General features: G+C 41.4%; 1 protein-coding gene across 1 annotated transcript in view; it reads right to left on the bottom strand.

Moving 5' to 3' along the window:
- LOC132234518 (adhesion G protein-coupled receptor E2-like) overlaps positions 1 to 15439 on the bottom strand; it is a 73250-nt gene that overhangs the window by 35946 nt on the left and 21865 nt on the right. Inside the window, exons 11-13 of the mRNA XM_059695470.1 lie at positions 15162 to 15269; positions 14742 to 14972; positions 14392 to 14567 (exon numbers count right to left, since the gene is read on the bottom strand). Coding sequence (XP_059551453.1) covers positions 14392 to 14567; positions 14742 to 14972; positions 15162 to 15269 — 515 coding nt within the window. The remainder of the gene's footprint in view (positions 1 to 14391; positions 14568 to 14741; positions 14973 to 15161; positions 15270 to 15439) is intronic.

Raw genomic sequence — 15439 nt, 5'->3', positions numbered from 1 at the left:
CTGGAAATCATAAGGTTGATTTTCCTTCATAACTAAGCTTATAGTTTATCATGTGACAGTCACAGAGGTGCACGGCTCTGTGTTGAGCACCATCCTCCATCCCCATGAAGTGATACTGTGTGACAGAGTCTGTATCCGGAGACCCAATGTCCAGGGATTAACTCCTCACCTTGGACTTACTCGCCTCATCCCTGCAACACCTGTTCTTTATAGATTTAAATCCTTGGTTAAAAAAGGAAAAGTACTGATGATGGTGGTAGGTTAAATTAATATTTCCTACCTATTATTTACCATTTATTTATTTATTTTAAAATATATTTTTAATTGATTTCAGAGAGGAAGGGAGTGAGAGATAGATAGAAACATCAATGATGAGAGAAAATCATTGATCAGCTGCCTCCGGCACGCCCCCTACTGGGGTTTAAGCCTGTAACCCAGGCATGTGCCCTTGACCAGAATCAAACCTGGGACCCTTTAGTCCACAAGCTGATGCTCTATCCACTGAGACAAACTGGCTAGGGCTCCAGCCTATTTTTTAAAGATTAAATTTTTCCCTGTCTGCTTTTTCAAATCATCTTAAATCCATAATGATAAATTTCAAAAATTAACTTTGGTGTAAGTAGGTGAGAGAAGAAAGAGAGAGAGAGAGAGAGAGAGAGAGAGAGAGAGAGAGAGAGAGAGGGAAGAAATATGAAAGTAATAAAGAATATGAAAGTTAAATGTTCAAAGTTGGTGTATCTGATAAAGAGCAATATGGTATTATTTACACTATTTTTATTATTGCAATAAATCTGAAAGATTGACATTATTTTCTAAGTAAATATTTGAAAATAAATAGTAAGCTCTCCAGGTGATTTTGACACATACTAGGTTTTGAGCATCTTTGGTATAAGGAAAGAAACTAACTTCTCTACCAGATAAAGAGCTCCCAAATCCATAAGAAATGTTTCAACAGGCCAATAGAGAAATGGACTGAAAGATGAACAACTTGTTTCCAGAAACAGAAATACAAATCGCATTTAAATGAAGATATTCCATTCCATTCCATTCATAATGAAAGACATACAAATTTCCTAATATAACAATATATGTTATATTTGACTCTCAGATGGATAAAGATCCAAAACTTTGATAATGACCTTGTGAGAGTGTGAGGAATCATACAGCTTCAAGTAATGCTAATACGAGTGTTCACATGTGTGACCTCTATACGCTAAAATATGGAAATATCTACCAATATAGGTCAGGGATAAGTAACCCATCTAAAGGTAATATTTTATTTTATGCTTTCACCTAAACAATTTACTCTTTCTGCCTTTTTGTATATACTTCTTGCCTTAAAACACAGTATTAAGGATGAAGACATCCTGTTATGCAATACCCATATCTTTTTTTCTTTTTCTTTCTCTTTTTCTTTTCTTAAGAGATGAGCAGTGCAATTTAGAGATATATCAGCATTCCATATTTGGAATAGGGAAGTATTTTCAATGTCATTTACTATCATAAGTGTTGAGAAAAATCTTTGGTTTCCACATTTAAAAATACTGATGAAAATCACCTCTTTCTTCATTTAATAAAAGTCAGGTTAAAACACTTCAATATACTTTAGATCTGTTTCGTAAGCATCACCTGAGGAAATACTACAAGGATGGCATTAACACATTTAACAGATTTGGAGGTAAGTCTACCAGTGAATCTTGGAGCCGTGTCTCTAGGTGTCAGTGTGCATGCATGCAAGTGTGAGTCACTCTTTGCTTTGCAGAGGCCAAATAACTGAGGTGTGCCAAGCAGTTAGCACATTCTTATTAGAGTTCTTAAGTCACCAGGGGAAATAAACTTTTCACTGTACCATTAAAAAAATTTGGGAGAACCAAGATGGCGGCGATATAGGCAGACGTGTCCCAGGTCGTGTCCCGGAGCAAATGGAATGAACAGCTGAAACTAGTAACACCCACACCGAATTGGCGAAATTGCTCAGCTGGTGAGAGGGTTTGCAGCCAGGAAGAGCAGAACTCCCCTGGAAAGGTAAAAAAAACCAGGGATTTGGGCAGGAAAGTTTGCCAGACCTCTGAGCCCAGAGAGTCGGAGGGAGACCGCGTGGCAGACAGCCGCGTCCCCTGGGACAGGCACAGCCCCTGACGGGGGAAAGGAGAACCGCGGGATTCCTGGCGCCGCCAGGGAAATTGAGAGCTGGGTTCTGTGACCGCGGAGGACTGAGCCTAAAGGGGGCAGCCTGAAGAGCTGACCTGACCATACAGTCCCGGTAAGAGAAGAAGCTTACAGAAACCAAGCCTTCCCCGTTTGCGCGGCCGGCGTTTGTCTGTTTTCAATGAATCCTGTTCATGGGACATTTCGGATACAGACACTCACCTGTGCTGAAGAGAGGGAGAGTGTGCTGAGGAGTGGAATCTGGGGAGAGACTGGGGAGAGAGGGGGAGCCGGGAGAGGTGGCAGCGAATTGAGTGCTGAGACACCCCTGAGCCCAAGACTGGGGCAGCCATTCTCTCCAGAGAGTGAGGCTCCTCCCCCCGGCCCCCAGGCAAGGAGCACAGCCACACCCAGATTCCACCCTGTACGAGATCAAGGATTAAAATAACCTTATCAGTCCCTGGGAGTTAACAGGGTCTGGCCTATAGAGGGATTTTCAATCCCAGCAACAACATAGCACCGGTAACTAACTATTACACAGTCAGCTCTGGGCAGTGAACTTCCACTGGAAAGAGAGGCCCTATAGCCCCAGAGGCCAACCCCAGAACACTGCCACCCAGAGGCTGACCCACAAACTGACTCTTTGCTAAACACAAAATAAGGCAGTCTGGGAAATAAATGCGACCTGCTTTAAAATAAGGACTGTGGTTCACAACACAGAGGAACAGTATATCGCAGGGAAACTCAACACTCTCCTGAATACCTGGAAGGTCTAAGGCGAGCCACACTGAAGAATAGAAGAACCGAAGGACCTTCACTACTGCATTTTTTTTTCTTTTTTCACTTTTTAACTAAGAAATCAATTTTTTTTTAATTTTTTTTCTGTTCTTTTTTTCTTTTTCTTTTTCCATCACCTGATTTTACCCTTTTAATTACTACCTTCTTATTTTTTAACCAGTATTATTACTGCTACCATTTTACCATTTTTTAAAGTGCCATTTTATTTTCTCTTTATTTTATTTTGGGATTAGTGTTCTCCATTCTATTTTCATTGTTATATTATTGGTTGTTTCTAGTTTGCATTCATATCCAGGGAGCTGTTGCTGGAATTTGTTGGGATTAATGGCTGTTCTATAGGAGTATTTTCCTCATATAAAAAGTCTCTTCCCCTCTTCCACTTCATTCTCTCTTTTTGCTCTTTTTTTTTTCTTTTCTTTTCTCGCTTTTATTTTCCCCCCTCCTTTTTCCCGATTTCATTTGTGCACTCCTTTTTTTGGTCCCTACTTTTCTTTTCTTTTTTTTCTTTTATCTTTTTCTCTTCCTTCTTCCTTATCCCCTAATTCTCTTAATTCAGGTGGTCACGTTTATTTGGAGTTATTAATATCGTGAATATATTTGTGTAGAGTGCCTGGTACGTGGTGCCTTGTTGTGCTGTATTTTGTGCCTTTAAATCAATGCAGCAGATCCAAGCAACAGCAACCTCCTGAGCACCACATCCTCTGCTGAGGAACAGCAGCTGTACGTGAAACCTCGCCCCACCAGCCAGAAGAGCCACCACAGCTGTGAACAGCACCCACCAGAGGAGCTGCTGCCAACTGAAGAGCAGCAGCTACCGCAACCGCCCGAAGAGCAACCACAGACCAAGGAGTCACTGCCACCCAGGGAGCAACCACTGAACGACTCAACATCTAGATATGTCAGTGAGATCAAACATGGGTAGACAAAGAAACCCCCAAAGGAAAGAGAAGGAGGACTCTCCAGAAAAGCAGCTAAGTAATACAGAGGCATGCAACATGACAGATAAAGAATTCAGAATAAGGGTCCTAGAGTGCATAAACCGGATGGAGGAAAAAATCGACAACCTCTGCAAGAAGCAAGAAGAAACAGATGAAAAAATCGATAACATATGGAAGAAGCTAGAAGAAACAGATGAAAAAATCAACAACTTAAGTAAGACCCAAGAAGAAATGAAGAGTGATATAGCTGCAATGAAAAACTCCATTGAAAGTATCAACAGTAGACTAGGAGAAGCGGAGGACCGAATTAGTGAATTAGAAGACAAGGAAGCAAAACACACCCAAAATGTACTGCAATTGGAGAAAAAAATTAAAAGACAGGAGGAGAGCCTAAGGGAGCTTTGGGACAACATGAAACGAAACAACATACGAATAATAGGAGTACCAGAACAACAGAAGGATGAACAAGGATTAGAAAACCTACTTGAAGAAATAATATCAGAAAACTTTCCTGAGGTGGGGAAGAAAAAAGTCACACAAGCCCAGAGAGTCCCAAACAAGGTGAACCCGAAAAGACCCACACCAAGACACATCATAATCACCATGGCAAATGTTCAGGACAAAGAGAGAATCTTACAGGCTGCAAGAGAGAGACGGAAAGTTACATACAAGGGATCTCCCATTAGACTGTCAAATGATTTCTCAACAGAAACACATCAGGCCAGAAAAGAATGGACTGAAATTTACAAAGTGATGCAAAGCAAAGGACTGAATCCAAGAATACTCTATCCAGCAAGGCTATCATTCAAACTTGAAGGGGAAATAAGAAGCTTCACAGACAAAAAAAGGCTAAGGGAGTTTGTCACCACCAAGCCAGCAATGCAAGGAATGCTAAAGGGACTGGTATAAAAAGAAGAAATAAAAAGCTCAGAAAGAAAACAGCCACACACACACACACAAAAAGAAATGGCTACAAACAAGTACCTTTCAATAATAACTTTAAACGTAAACGGACTAAATGCTCCAACCAAAAGACATCGAGTGGCTGAATGGATAAAAAAACATGACCCATACATCTGCTGTCTACAAGAAACCCACCTCATTAGAAGGGACTCACACAGACTGAAAGTGAAAGGATGGAAAAATATCTTTCAGGCAAATGGAAAGGAAAAGAAAGCTGGGGTAGCAATACTTATATCGGACAAAATAGACCTCAAAGTGAAGGCCTTAACAAGAGATAAGGAAGGCCACTTCATAATACTAAAGGGATCAATACAACAAGAAGATATAACCCTGGTAAACATATATGCACCCAATGTAGGAGCACCCAAATTCATAAAAATACTCCTGGAAGATATCAAAGGAGAGATCGACAACAATACAATCATAGTAGGGGACTTTAATACACCATTGACAGCACTGGATAAGTCCTATAGACAAACAATCAGCAAAGATACAGCAATCCTAAATGACTCACTAGATCAGATGGACTTAATAGACATCTTCAGAACACTTCACCCCAAAGCCAGGGAATATACGTTCTTCTCAGGTGCTCATGGGACATATTCAAAAATAGACCACATATTGGGTCACAAGCAAAGTATCCCCAAATTCAAGAAGATTGAAATCATAAAAAGCGTCTTCGCAGACCACGATGGCATAATATTAGAAATAAACTACAATAAAAACAACCCAAAATACTCAAATACCTGGAAGCTGAATAGCATGCTATTAAATATTGATTGGGTTACCAATGAGATCAAAGAAGAAATTAAAAACATCCTGGAAACAAATGACAATGAAAACACAACAATCCAAAACCTATGGGACACAATGAAAGCAGTCCTGAGAGGGAAGTTTATAGCTCTACAGGCCTATCTCAAAAAACAAGAAAAAATGGTAGTAAATCATCTAACTCTACAACTCAAAGAATTAGAAAGAGAGCAACAAGAAAACCCCAGAGTGAGCAGAAGGAAGGAGATAATAAAGATTAGAGCAGAAATAAATGACATAGAGACCAAAAAAACAATACAGAAAATCAATGAAACCAAGAGCTGGTTCTTTGAAAGGATAAACAAGATTGACAAACCTCTAGCCAGACTCACCAAGAAGCAGAGAGAGAGGACCCAAATAAATAAAATCAGAAACGATAGAGGCGAAATAACAACAGACCCCACAGAAATACAAATGATTGTTAAAAAATACTATGGACAGCTCTACTCCAACAAACTAGACAACATGGAGGAAATGGACAAATTCCTAGAAAAATACAACATTCCAAAACTCAATCAGGAAGAATCTAAAAATCTCAACAGGCCAATAACTATGGAAGAAATTGAAGCAGTCATCAAAAAGCTTCCATCAAACAAAAGCCCAGGACCAGACGGCTTCACAGGGGAGTTTTACCAAACATTCAAGGAAGAACTAAAACCTATCCTCCTCAGACTACTACAAAAAATTCAAGAGGAAGGAACACTTCCAAGCTCATTCTATGAAGCCAGCATCACCCTAATACCAAAACCAGGTAAAGACAACACAATGAAAGAGAATTACAGGCCAATATCCCTCATGAACATAGATGCCAAAATCCTCAACAAAATCTTAGCAAATCGGATCCAGCAGTACATCAGAAAGATCATACACCATGACCAAGTAGGATTTATCCCAGGGATGCAAGGATGGTACAATATCTGCAAATCAATAAATGTGATACATCACATAAACAAATTGAAAGAAAAAAACCACATGGTCATATCAATTGATGCAGAAAAAGCATTTGACAAAATTCAACACCCATTTTTGATAAAAACTCTCAGCAAGGTGGGAGTAGAAGGATCATACCTCAACATAATAAAAGCCATATATGACAGGCCCACAGCCAACATCATACTCAATGGACAAAAACTAACACCATTTCCCCTAAGAACAGGAACAAGACAGGGATGCCCCCTCTCACCACTCCTGTTCAACATAGTACTGGAAGTGTTAGCCATTGCAATTCGGCAAGAAGAAGAAATAAAAGGCATCCAAATTGGAAAAGAGGAAGTAAAACTGTCCTTATTTGCAGACGACATGATATTATACATACAAAACCCTAGAGATTCCATCAAAAAGCTACTAGACTTAATACATGAATTTGGCAATGTAGCAGGATACAAAATTAACCCCAAGGAATCTGAGGCATTTCTATACACCAATAGTGAACTTTCAGAAAGAGAGATTATAAAAACAATCCCGTTTACCATTGCACCAAAAAAAATTAAGCTACCTAGGAATAAACTTAACTAAAGAGGTAAAAGACCTATATGCAGAAAACTACAGGACGTTGAAAAAAGATATAGAGGAAGACATAAACAGATGGAAGAACATACCGTGTTCATGGATTGGTAGAATCAACATCATTAAAATGTCCATACTACCCAAAGCAATCTATAAATTCAACGCACTTCCCATTAAAATACCAACGGCATACTTCAGAGATCTAGAACAAACTCTCCAAAAATTCATCTGGAATAAAAAAAGACCCCGAATAGCTGCAGCAATCCTGAAAAAGAACAAAGTAGGTGGGATCTCAATACCAGATATCAAGTTGTATTACAAAGCCACTGTTCTCAAAACTGCCTGGTACTGGCACAAGAATAGGCATATAGATCAATGGAATAGAATAGAGACCCCAGAAATCGGCCTGAACCAATATGCTCAATTAATATTTGACAAAGGAGGCAAGAACATACAATGGAGCCAAGATAGTCTCTTCAATAAATGGTGCTGGGAAAATTGGACAGATATATGCAAGAAAATGAAACTAGACCACCAACTTACACCATACACAAAAATAAACTTAAAATGGATAAAGGACTTAAATGTACGACGGGAAACCATAAAAATTCTAGAAGAATCCAAAGGCAACAAAATCTCAGACATATCCCGAAGCAATTTCTTCACTGATACAGCTCCTAGGGCACTTGAAACTAAAGAAAAAATGAACAAATGGGACTACATCAAAATAAAAAGCTTCTGCACAGCAAAAGAAACCATCAACAAAACAACGAGAAAACCCACTGTGTGGGAAAACATATTTGCCAATGACATATCTGATAAGGGCTTAATCTCCAAAATTTATAGGGAACTCATACAACTTAACAAAAGAAAGATAAACAATCCAATCAAAAAATGGGCAAAGAACCTAAATAGACACCTTTCAAAAGAGGACATCCAGAAAGCCAAGAGACATATGAAAACATGCTCAAAGTCACTAATCTTCCGAGAGATGCAAATCAAAACAACAATGAGGTACCATCTCACACCTGTCAGAATGGCTATCATCAACAAATCAACAAACGACAAGTGCTGGAGAGGATGTGGAGAAAAAGGAACACTTGTGCACTGCTGGTGGGAATGCAGACTGGTGCAGCCACTATGGAAGACAGTATGGAGTTTCCTTAAAAAACTGAAAATGGAACTCCCATTTGACCCTGTGATCCCACTTCTAGGAATATATCCCAAGAAACCAGAAACACCAATCAGAAAGGATATATGCACCCCTATGTTCATAGCAGCACAATTCACCATAGCTAAGATCTGGAAACAGCCTAAGTGCCCATCAGTAGATGAATGGATTAGAAAACTGTGGTACATCTACACGATGGAATACTATGCTGCTGTAAAAAGGAAGGAACTCTTACCATTTGCAACGGCATGGATGGAACTGGAGAGCATTATGCTAAGTGAAATAAGCCAGTCAATAAAGGAAAAATACCACATGATCTCACTCATTCATGGACAATAGAGACCATTATAAACTTTTGAACAATAATAGATACAGAGGCAGAGCTGCCTCAAACAGATTGTCAAACTGCAGCGGGAAGGCCAGGGAGGGTTGGGGGGCAGGAGGTAGGGGGGTAAGAGATCAACTAAAGGACTTGTATGCATGCATATAAGTATAACCAATGGACATAAGACACTGGGGGATAGGGGAGGCTAGGGGACTGTCTAGGGCGGGGGGATAAAATGGATACATATGTAATACCCTTTGTAATACTTTAAGCAATAAAAAAAAAATTTGACATAGTATGCATACTAACTAGATACTCAAACAGGAAAACAATGCAGTGTGTCTAAATAATTACAACTTTATTTTTAGTAGGAAATGATCATGAAACAAAATTCCCACTATGAAAAGATTTGATATGTAATTTACAGCACACGCATACAATGAAATGTGATGGCAAAAAAGAATGGAATGTCTTTTTGTAGATTAGAATAGAATAATCTTTTTGAGATAATAAAAAACAAAATGCACAGCCATGAAAAATAACACTATGTGAGTAAAAAAAGAGGGACAAAGAATAAATACAAGTGACATCAGAGTAATGGCAGCATGAGAGAGGCCCTTGTCCTCTGCCTCTGAAATTTCAAGAAGTTAACCAACTATAATTCAACATTCAAATCCCTGCTCAACACGTTTGCATGCCTAAGAGACCCGGGCTTTGAAACATCTAAAAGTGGGCAACCAGGAATAAATGGGGAGATGAGAAGAGAGGACCTGCAGATGCAGCGCCTGGCTGGCTGGGAGAGGGGAATATCTGGCGGTAGTAGGTGCTTCCTTTGGCCAGGAGTAACAGAGAGCTGCAGGGACTCTGGGAGTCCTGGGGTGCAGCCCAGCAGTGTGAGCTGTGAGGGAGTGTCTGAGTCAGCAGGTTCCTGACAGAGCACGTGGTTCCGCCATGCGGCTCCCCAGTGTCCAGCTGGTCGTGGTGTTTCACACAAAGAAACAAAACCACGGAGCCCTGCCTCTACTTGGATTTCCAAACCTCACCTCCCTTTGCCTTTGGAATTGGGTCCAGGAGCATACTATCTGTAAACCAAGAGCTATTGCAGGAAAACCGCTGTTTCCCTCTGTGACATCCCCAGGAGATGTGCTTGGGGTGGAACCCCATAGAGGTCAGGAGTTACCATTATGGTAAGGGCAAAACAAAACCCATACCCAAGCAGCATAGCTGTACTGTCTTACAGAAGCAGCAGTGGTTCAAGACTTGGAGATCACAGAGGTAAAACAATGTTGCAATTCAGCACAACCTACTGGAAAATATTAGAAAGACCTCTTCAGAGATAAATGCATAAGCAAAGGAGGACAGCAAATACCACGAACAAGGTAAGTAATGGGGATGACCAGAAAGAAAATGTAAAATCTCCAGAAAGCAAGCTGGAACACATGGAAATATCTTATATAATAAAAGTCCAGTGATGGAAATGGCAAAAGACCAGAATGACCAAAGACCAGAACAACTGCAGCCTGCAAACCGGCAGTCCCTTGCTGTGGTCAGCCTCGCCTCCCAGCAGGGACTGCCACCCTGATTGGTGGCATGTCGGGCCTGCAAATAGCTGGTGGCCCATCACCTGGTTGGTCCCACCACCCAGCAGGGACTCCCACCCCAATTGGGGGTGTAACCAGCTTGCAAACTACAGGCTACCCCTTGCCCCTGCTGGCCCCACCCCCTGTGGGGACTCCCACCCTAATGGGAGGCATGACCACCTGTGACCCCTTGCCACAGCTGGCCTCACCCCCCCCAATGGGGACCCCCACCTTGATCGGGGGTGTAACCAGCCTGAAAACTGCCTGGGGCATCTTGACATGGCTGGCAGGCTCTGAACCCCTAATGGCAAATGGGGAACCGGGGGTGGGTGGTGGCGGGGGGGGGTCCCCCAGCTGCCGACAGCTGGGGAAGATAGCCCTGATCACAGGCCAGGCCTAGGGACCGTACCCATGCACTAATTTAATGTGCCAGGCCTCTAGTGTGATATAAATGACAGAGATTTCAAGATTGCAGTTCTAAAAGTGCTCAATGAGATGTGAGAAAATATAGACAGGCAATCTAATGCACTCAGAAAACAAATCAATGAACAAAATGAGCACTTTACCAAACAGACTGAAAAAAAAAAGAACCAATCAGAAATCCTAGAAATGAAGCATGCAATTAAGGAGATTAAGAGTGAACTACTGAGCATAGACAACAGAGCCAACTAGATGGAGGAAAGAATTCATGATATTGAAGATAGGAATCTAGAAATGGTGCAGAGGGAGAAGAGAGAGACTTGAGCGTAAAGAAAAACAAAAGAGCTCTATGAGAACTATATGACTCCATCAGAAAAAGAAACAATAGAATTATAGGTATTCTGGAGGAGGAGGAGAGGGAGTATGGAATGGAGAGTCTCTTCAAACAAATAGTGGATAAGAACTTTCTAAACCTATAGAATGAACTAGATCCTTGAATCAAAAAAGCAAACAAAATTCCTAGTTATCTCAATCCAAAGAGGCACTTGGTATTGAAGTGTCAAGAATTAATGACAAAGAAAAAATTCTCAAAGTAGCCAGTGACCTACAACGGAAAACCTATTAGAATTTCATCTGATTTCTCAACAAAAACTCTACAAGCCAGAAGAGAGTGGAACCAAATACTCAAACATCTGAAAGAGAAAAATTACCAGCCACGAATAATATATCCAGCAAAATTATCCTTTCAATATGACAGAGAAATAAAGATGTTCCCAGACATACAGAAGATAAGGGTTGTTTTTTTCCACCAGAAAACCTCCATTGCAGGAAATACTCAAGAGAGTTATTCTACCTGAAACAAAGATCAAAAGGTCACAACTCTACAAGTAAGATCACCAAAAACTTACAGCATAAACAGGGATAATTTGTGACAACAAAACCATAAAGGGGAGGGGAAAAGGACTGAACTGGCAAAGGAGAATGAAGATCAGACACACTCAAAAGAAAAAAGGATACTGTATATAAGCAAATTTATTTTTTATAAACCTAATGGTAACCACACACAAATCTCCAAACCAGGACACATAGCTTAAAAAAAAGAGGAAACAGAGAGAAGAAGTATGGAATATCACCAAACAAAAACAACAGACAGAGACATAAACGAAAAGCACCAATGGAGGCACAGAGCCACCAGAAAATAAAAGACAAAATGGCTATAGAAAAGCCTTATACATAAATAATTACCCTAAATATAAATGGTCTGAATTCACCTATAAAGAGGCACAGAGTGGCAGAGTGGATCAAAAAACAAAAGTCAACCAAAAATGCTGCAAGAGACACATCTAACCTGCAAAGACAAAGGCAGATTCAAAGAAAATGGGTAGGAAATGATTCTACAAGCAAATAACATTCAAATAAAAGCAGGTATAGCCATACTTATATCTGACAAAATAGATTTCAAAATAACAAAGATAGCAAGATACAAAGATAGCCACTTTAAAATGATAAAGGGTACACTACATCAAGAAAACATAATACTTCTTAATATATATGCAACCAATCAAGGAGTACTGAAATATATAAAACAACTAATCACGGAATTAAAGGGAGAAACAGATCAACACAATCACAGTTGAGGACTTTAATACTCCATTGACAGCTCTAGACAAATCAACCAAACACAAAATCAATAAATAAATATCAGCCTTAAATGAAACACTAGATCAAATGGACATTGCCGGGAGCCGGTCCATGCTTGCTGTTTCAAGGGACCTGGCATATGGCATACTGTTCTTAATATGTTTGCTCACCTTCTTGGCACTATGTGTTTTAACCAAGGTCTCTGAGAAAGGTGGTTTCCCCAGGTAGGGATTTTCCCCTGAAGTTAGGGAGGGAATAAAACCTCTTAACTAAGTGCCAGGCGGGTATTAATCACTTTAACTACGAACAATCATGCTTAAGCTACATAATCTTTACTCCCTGGAATGGAGATAAGAAACGCCCTAACCTTTGTAATAGAGATTGATAGGATTGAATCAACTGGTATAAATACAGATGTAACAAGACAGAAAGAGACAGACCTTATAATACAGAACCAAGAGAGATAGAACCTAGGCACAGAACCTACACAGAACATTCTCTAGAGACAGAAGAACTTCGCTGGAGAGAACATGGCAAAAGATCCTGGACTGAACCTGACTACAGAAATTGGCAAGAGAACCTGACTAGAACCTGGCTACAGAACCTGGCTGGAGAATCTGGAGAACCTAGCAAGAGAACATGGACACAGAACCTGGCTGGAGATCCTATGCAGAACCTCTCTGGAGATCCAGACCAGAACGTGGCTGGAGATCCTGGCTGAAGATCCTGGCTAGGCTGCTGATCAACTGAACACTGTCTCCGTGTCCTTCCTTCTTCGCTGACTCTGTCTACACCTTTGGGGACCCCTGGACCTGCTGGGGCTGCACCCCTGCAGGGCATATTGACATTTACAGAACCTTTCATCCCAAGACATCAGATTATACATTCTTCTACAGTGCACATGGAACATTCTCAAGGACAGACCATATGTTGGGTCACAAAACTAGCATTAAGAAATTCAAGAAGACTGAATTATACCAAGCATATTCTCCAACAACGATGCCTTAAAATTAGAAAGCAACTGCAAAGCCTGACCTGCGTGCCTCCGTGGTTGAGCAATGACTTATGAACCAGGAGGTCAGGGTTGGATTCCCAGTCAGGACACATGCCTGGGTTGCAGGCTTGATTCCCAGTGGGGGGGCACACCGGAGACAGCCAATTCATGATTCTCTCTCTTTTATCATTAATGTTTCTATCTCTCCCTTTTCCTTCCTCTCTGAAATCAATAATATATATATATTAGAGGCTTGTGGCATGAAGAGATTCGTGCAATAGGCCTTCCCTTCCCTTGGCTGCTGGCACCAGTTTGCCTCTGGCAACTGGGACCCAGACCTTTGCTCTGGCCGAGCTCTGGCCAGAGCCGGCACCGAAGCTGTCAGGCTTCGCTGCTCTAACCCCAGGGCCATCAGGCTTTGCTCCGCCGCTTGGAGCCTACGTATGCAAATTAACCGCCATCTTTGTTGGGTTAATTTGCATACTCTCCTGATTGGCTGGTTAGTGTAGCAAAGGTATGGTCAATTTACATGTTTGTCTATTATTAGGTAAGATATATTCATATATAGAAATCCACTGCAAAAAGGAAGTAAAGAAACCCTCAAATATGTGGAGATTAAACAACATACTGGAATTGAATCTGCAACCCTTCAATGCATGGGCTGATGCTCTAACCACTGGGAAAACTGGCCAGGGCTGGAGAATATCTCGATGTGAGGGAGCTTCTGCTGCTAGTCTCCAGATAAGAGCATAGACACATTGTGAGAGGGCCTGCGAGAGGTCCACATAAGTAGGAATGCAGGGAGGCCCTAGTAGCTGAATGTGACCCCCTGCTGCCAACTAACAAGAGTGTAAAACCTCAGTCTTACAACCATAGGAAACTGAATTCTGCCAGCAACCAGAGAGCTCAGAGGAGGACAGAAATCCTCAGATGAGAGGCTTGTGTAAGACCCTGACCAGACAACCCAGGTGCACTATGTTTATTTATTGACCCACATAAATTGCAGAATAATAAATTATGTTTTTTAGGTGTAACATGCATGGGAACTTATTACATAGCAATAGACATTGAACAAAGTCCCTTCTCAAGTCTCTCACCTTCACATCATGGTGGGCCATGAGGATGGCAAAACTGCTGAGGTGGCTGCATTGGCAAGTGGTGCTGGTGTCTCTGGTGCCCACCATCCAGCAGCCTTTGGAGGACCAATGACCACACCCCATCTGGCCAGGCTCCCAGAAAACACAGAACACCTTCTGCCTTGGCTCCGGCATCACTGACTGTAGGAACAGAGCAAGGTGTGAGCTGGTGATTAGGTGCTCAGAAATTCTGACCAAATCCTGCTTGTGATGGGCTTCCCTGGGGAGATGATGCACCCATGGGAGAGCCCCTGAACTCCAAGACTATGTCCAGGACTCAGGCCTCTTCCACACCCACAGCCCCGTTTCACCAGCACTCACATGCTTGAAGACAAAGGTGACTGGGGAGCTGAGGTTCTGAGTGTCCTTGTTGCTCACAAAGGCAGACATGACATCTGAGAGCAGGACGGGGGAGTCTTTCTGCAGCAGGCCCTTGTGTGTCTCATTCAGAACTGACTGCTCCTCAGTTTCCAGGACCAGGTGGGCCCCAACCAGCAACTTGCCCATTCCTGGAGAGGAGACAAGGCCCACTACAGCAGGGCCTACAAGACAACAACAAGGTTGACATCTTGGGTTGTCCCAAAGGCCCCCTTCCTTCTGGGATGCATTCTCTCCTTTGAGAATCCACAGCCCATACTTCCCTTTAATACTTAATTCTCTGTTTGTCATGTCCTTTGGTGTCTTGTTCCACTGTGAAGCCTCGTTGACCTTCTCTCCATATCAGTCATTACCTGAGTCACCTGAGTCCTGCACCACATCCCAGTTCACCAGCATCTTTGCCTGATTATTGCTCAGGGTGACATTCTTGTCTCCTTGCTCCTTTACCTCCAGGGACAGTTCTATGAGTTGTGGAAGTTAAGGGAGTTAGATTAGTGACTGTGCCAGCAGTTATTGCCATAATACCATTTTTATGTATAGACATATTTTTATATATATTATGTTACACTATATACCAAGTGTTATCTGAAATATTGTTATAAGTATACCAAATAATGCCATAGCTATATAT

Source organism: Myotis daubentonii, chromosome 5, assembly GCF_963259705.1.
Source record: "Myotis daubentonii chromosome 5, mMyoDau2.1, whole genome shotgun sequence".
Lineage (NCBI taxonomy): Eukaryota > Metazoa > Chordata > Mammalia > Chiroptera > Vespertilionidae > Myotis > Myotis daubentonii.
Note: the sequence above shows the minus strand (reverse complement) of the source record. Positions and strands in the feature narration are given on the sequence as shown.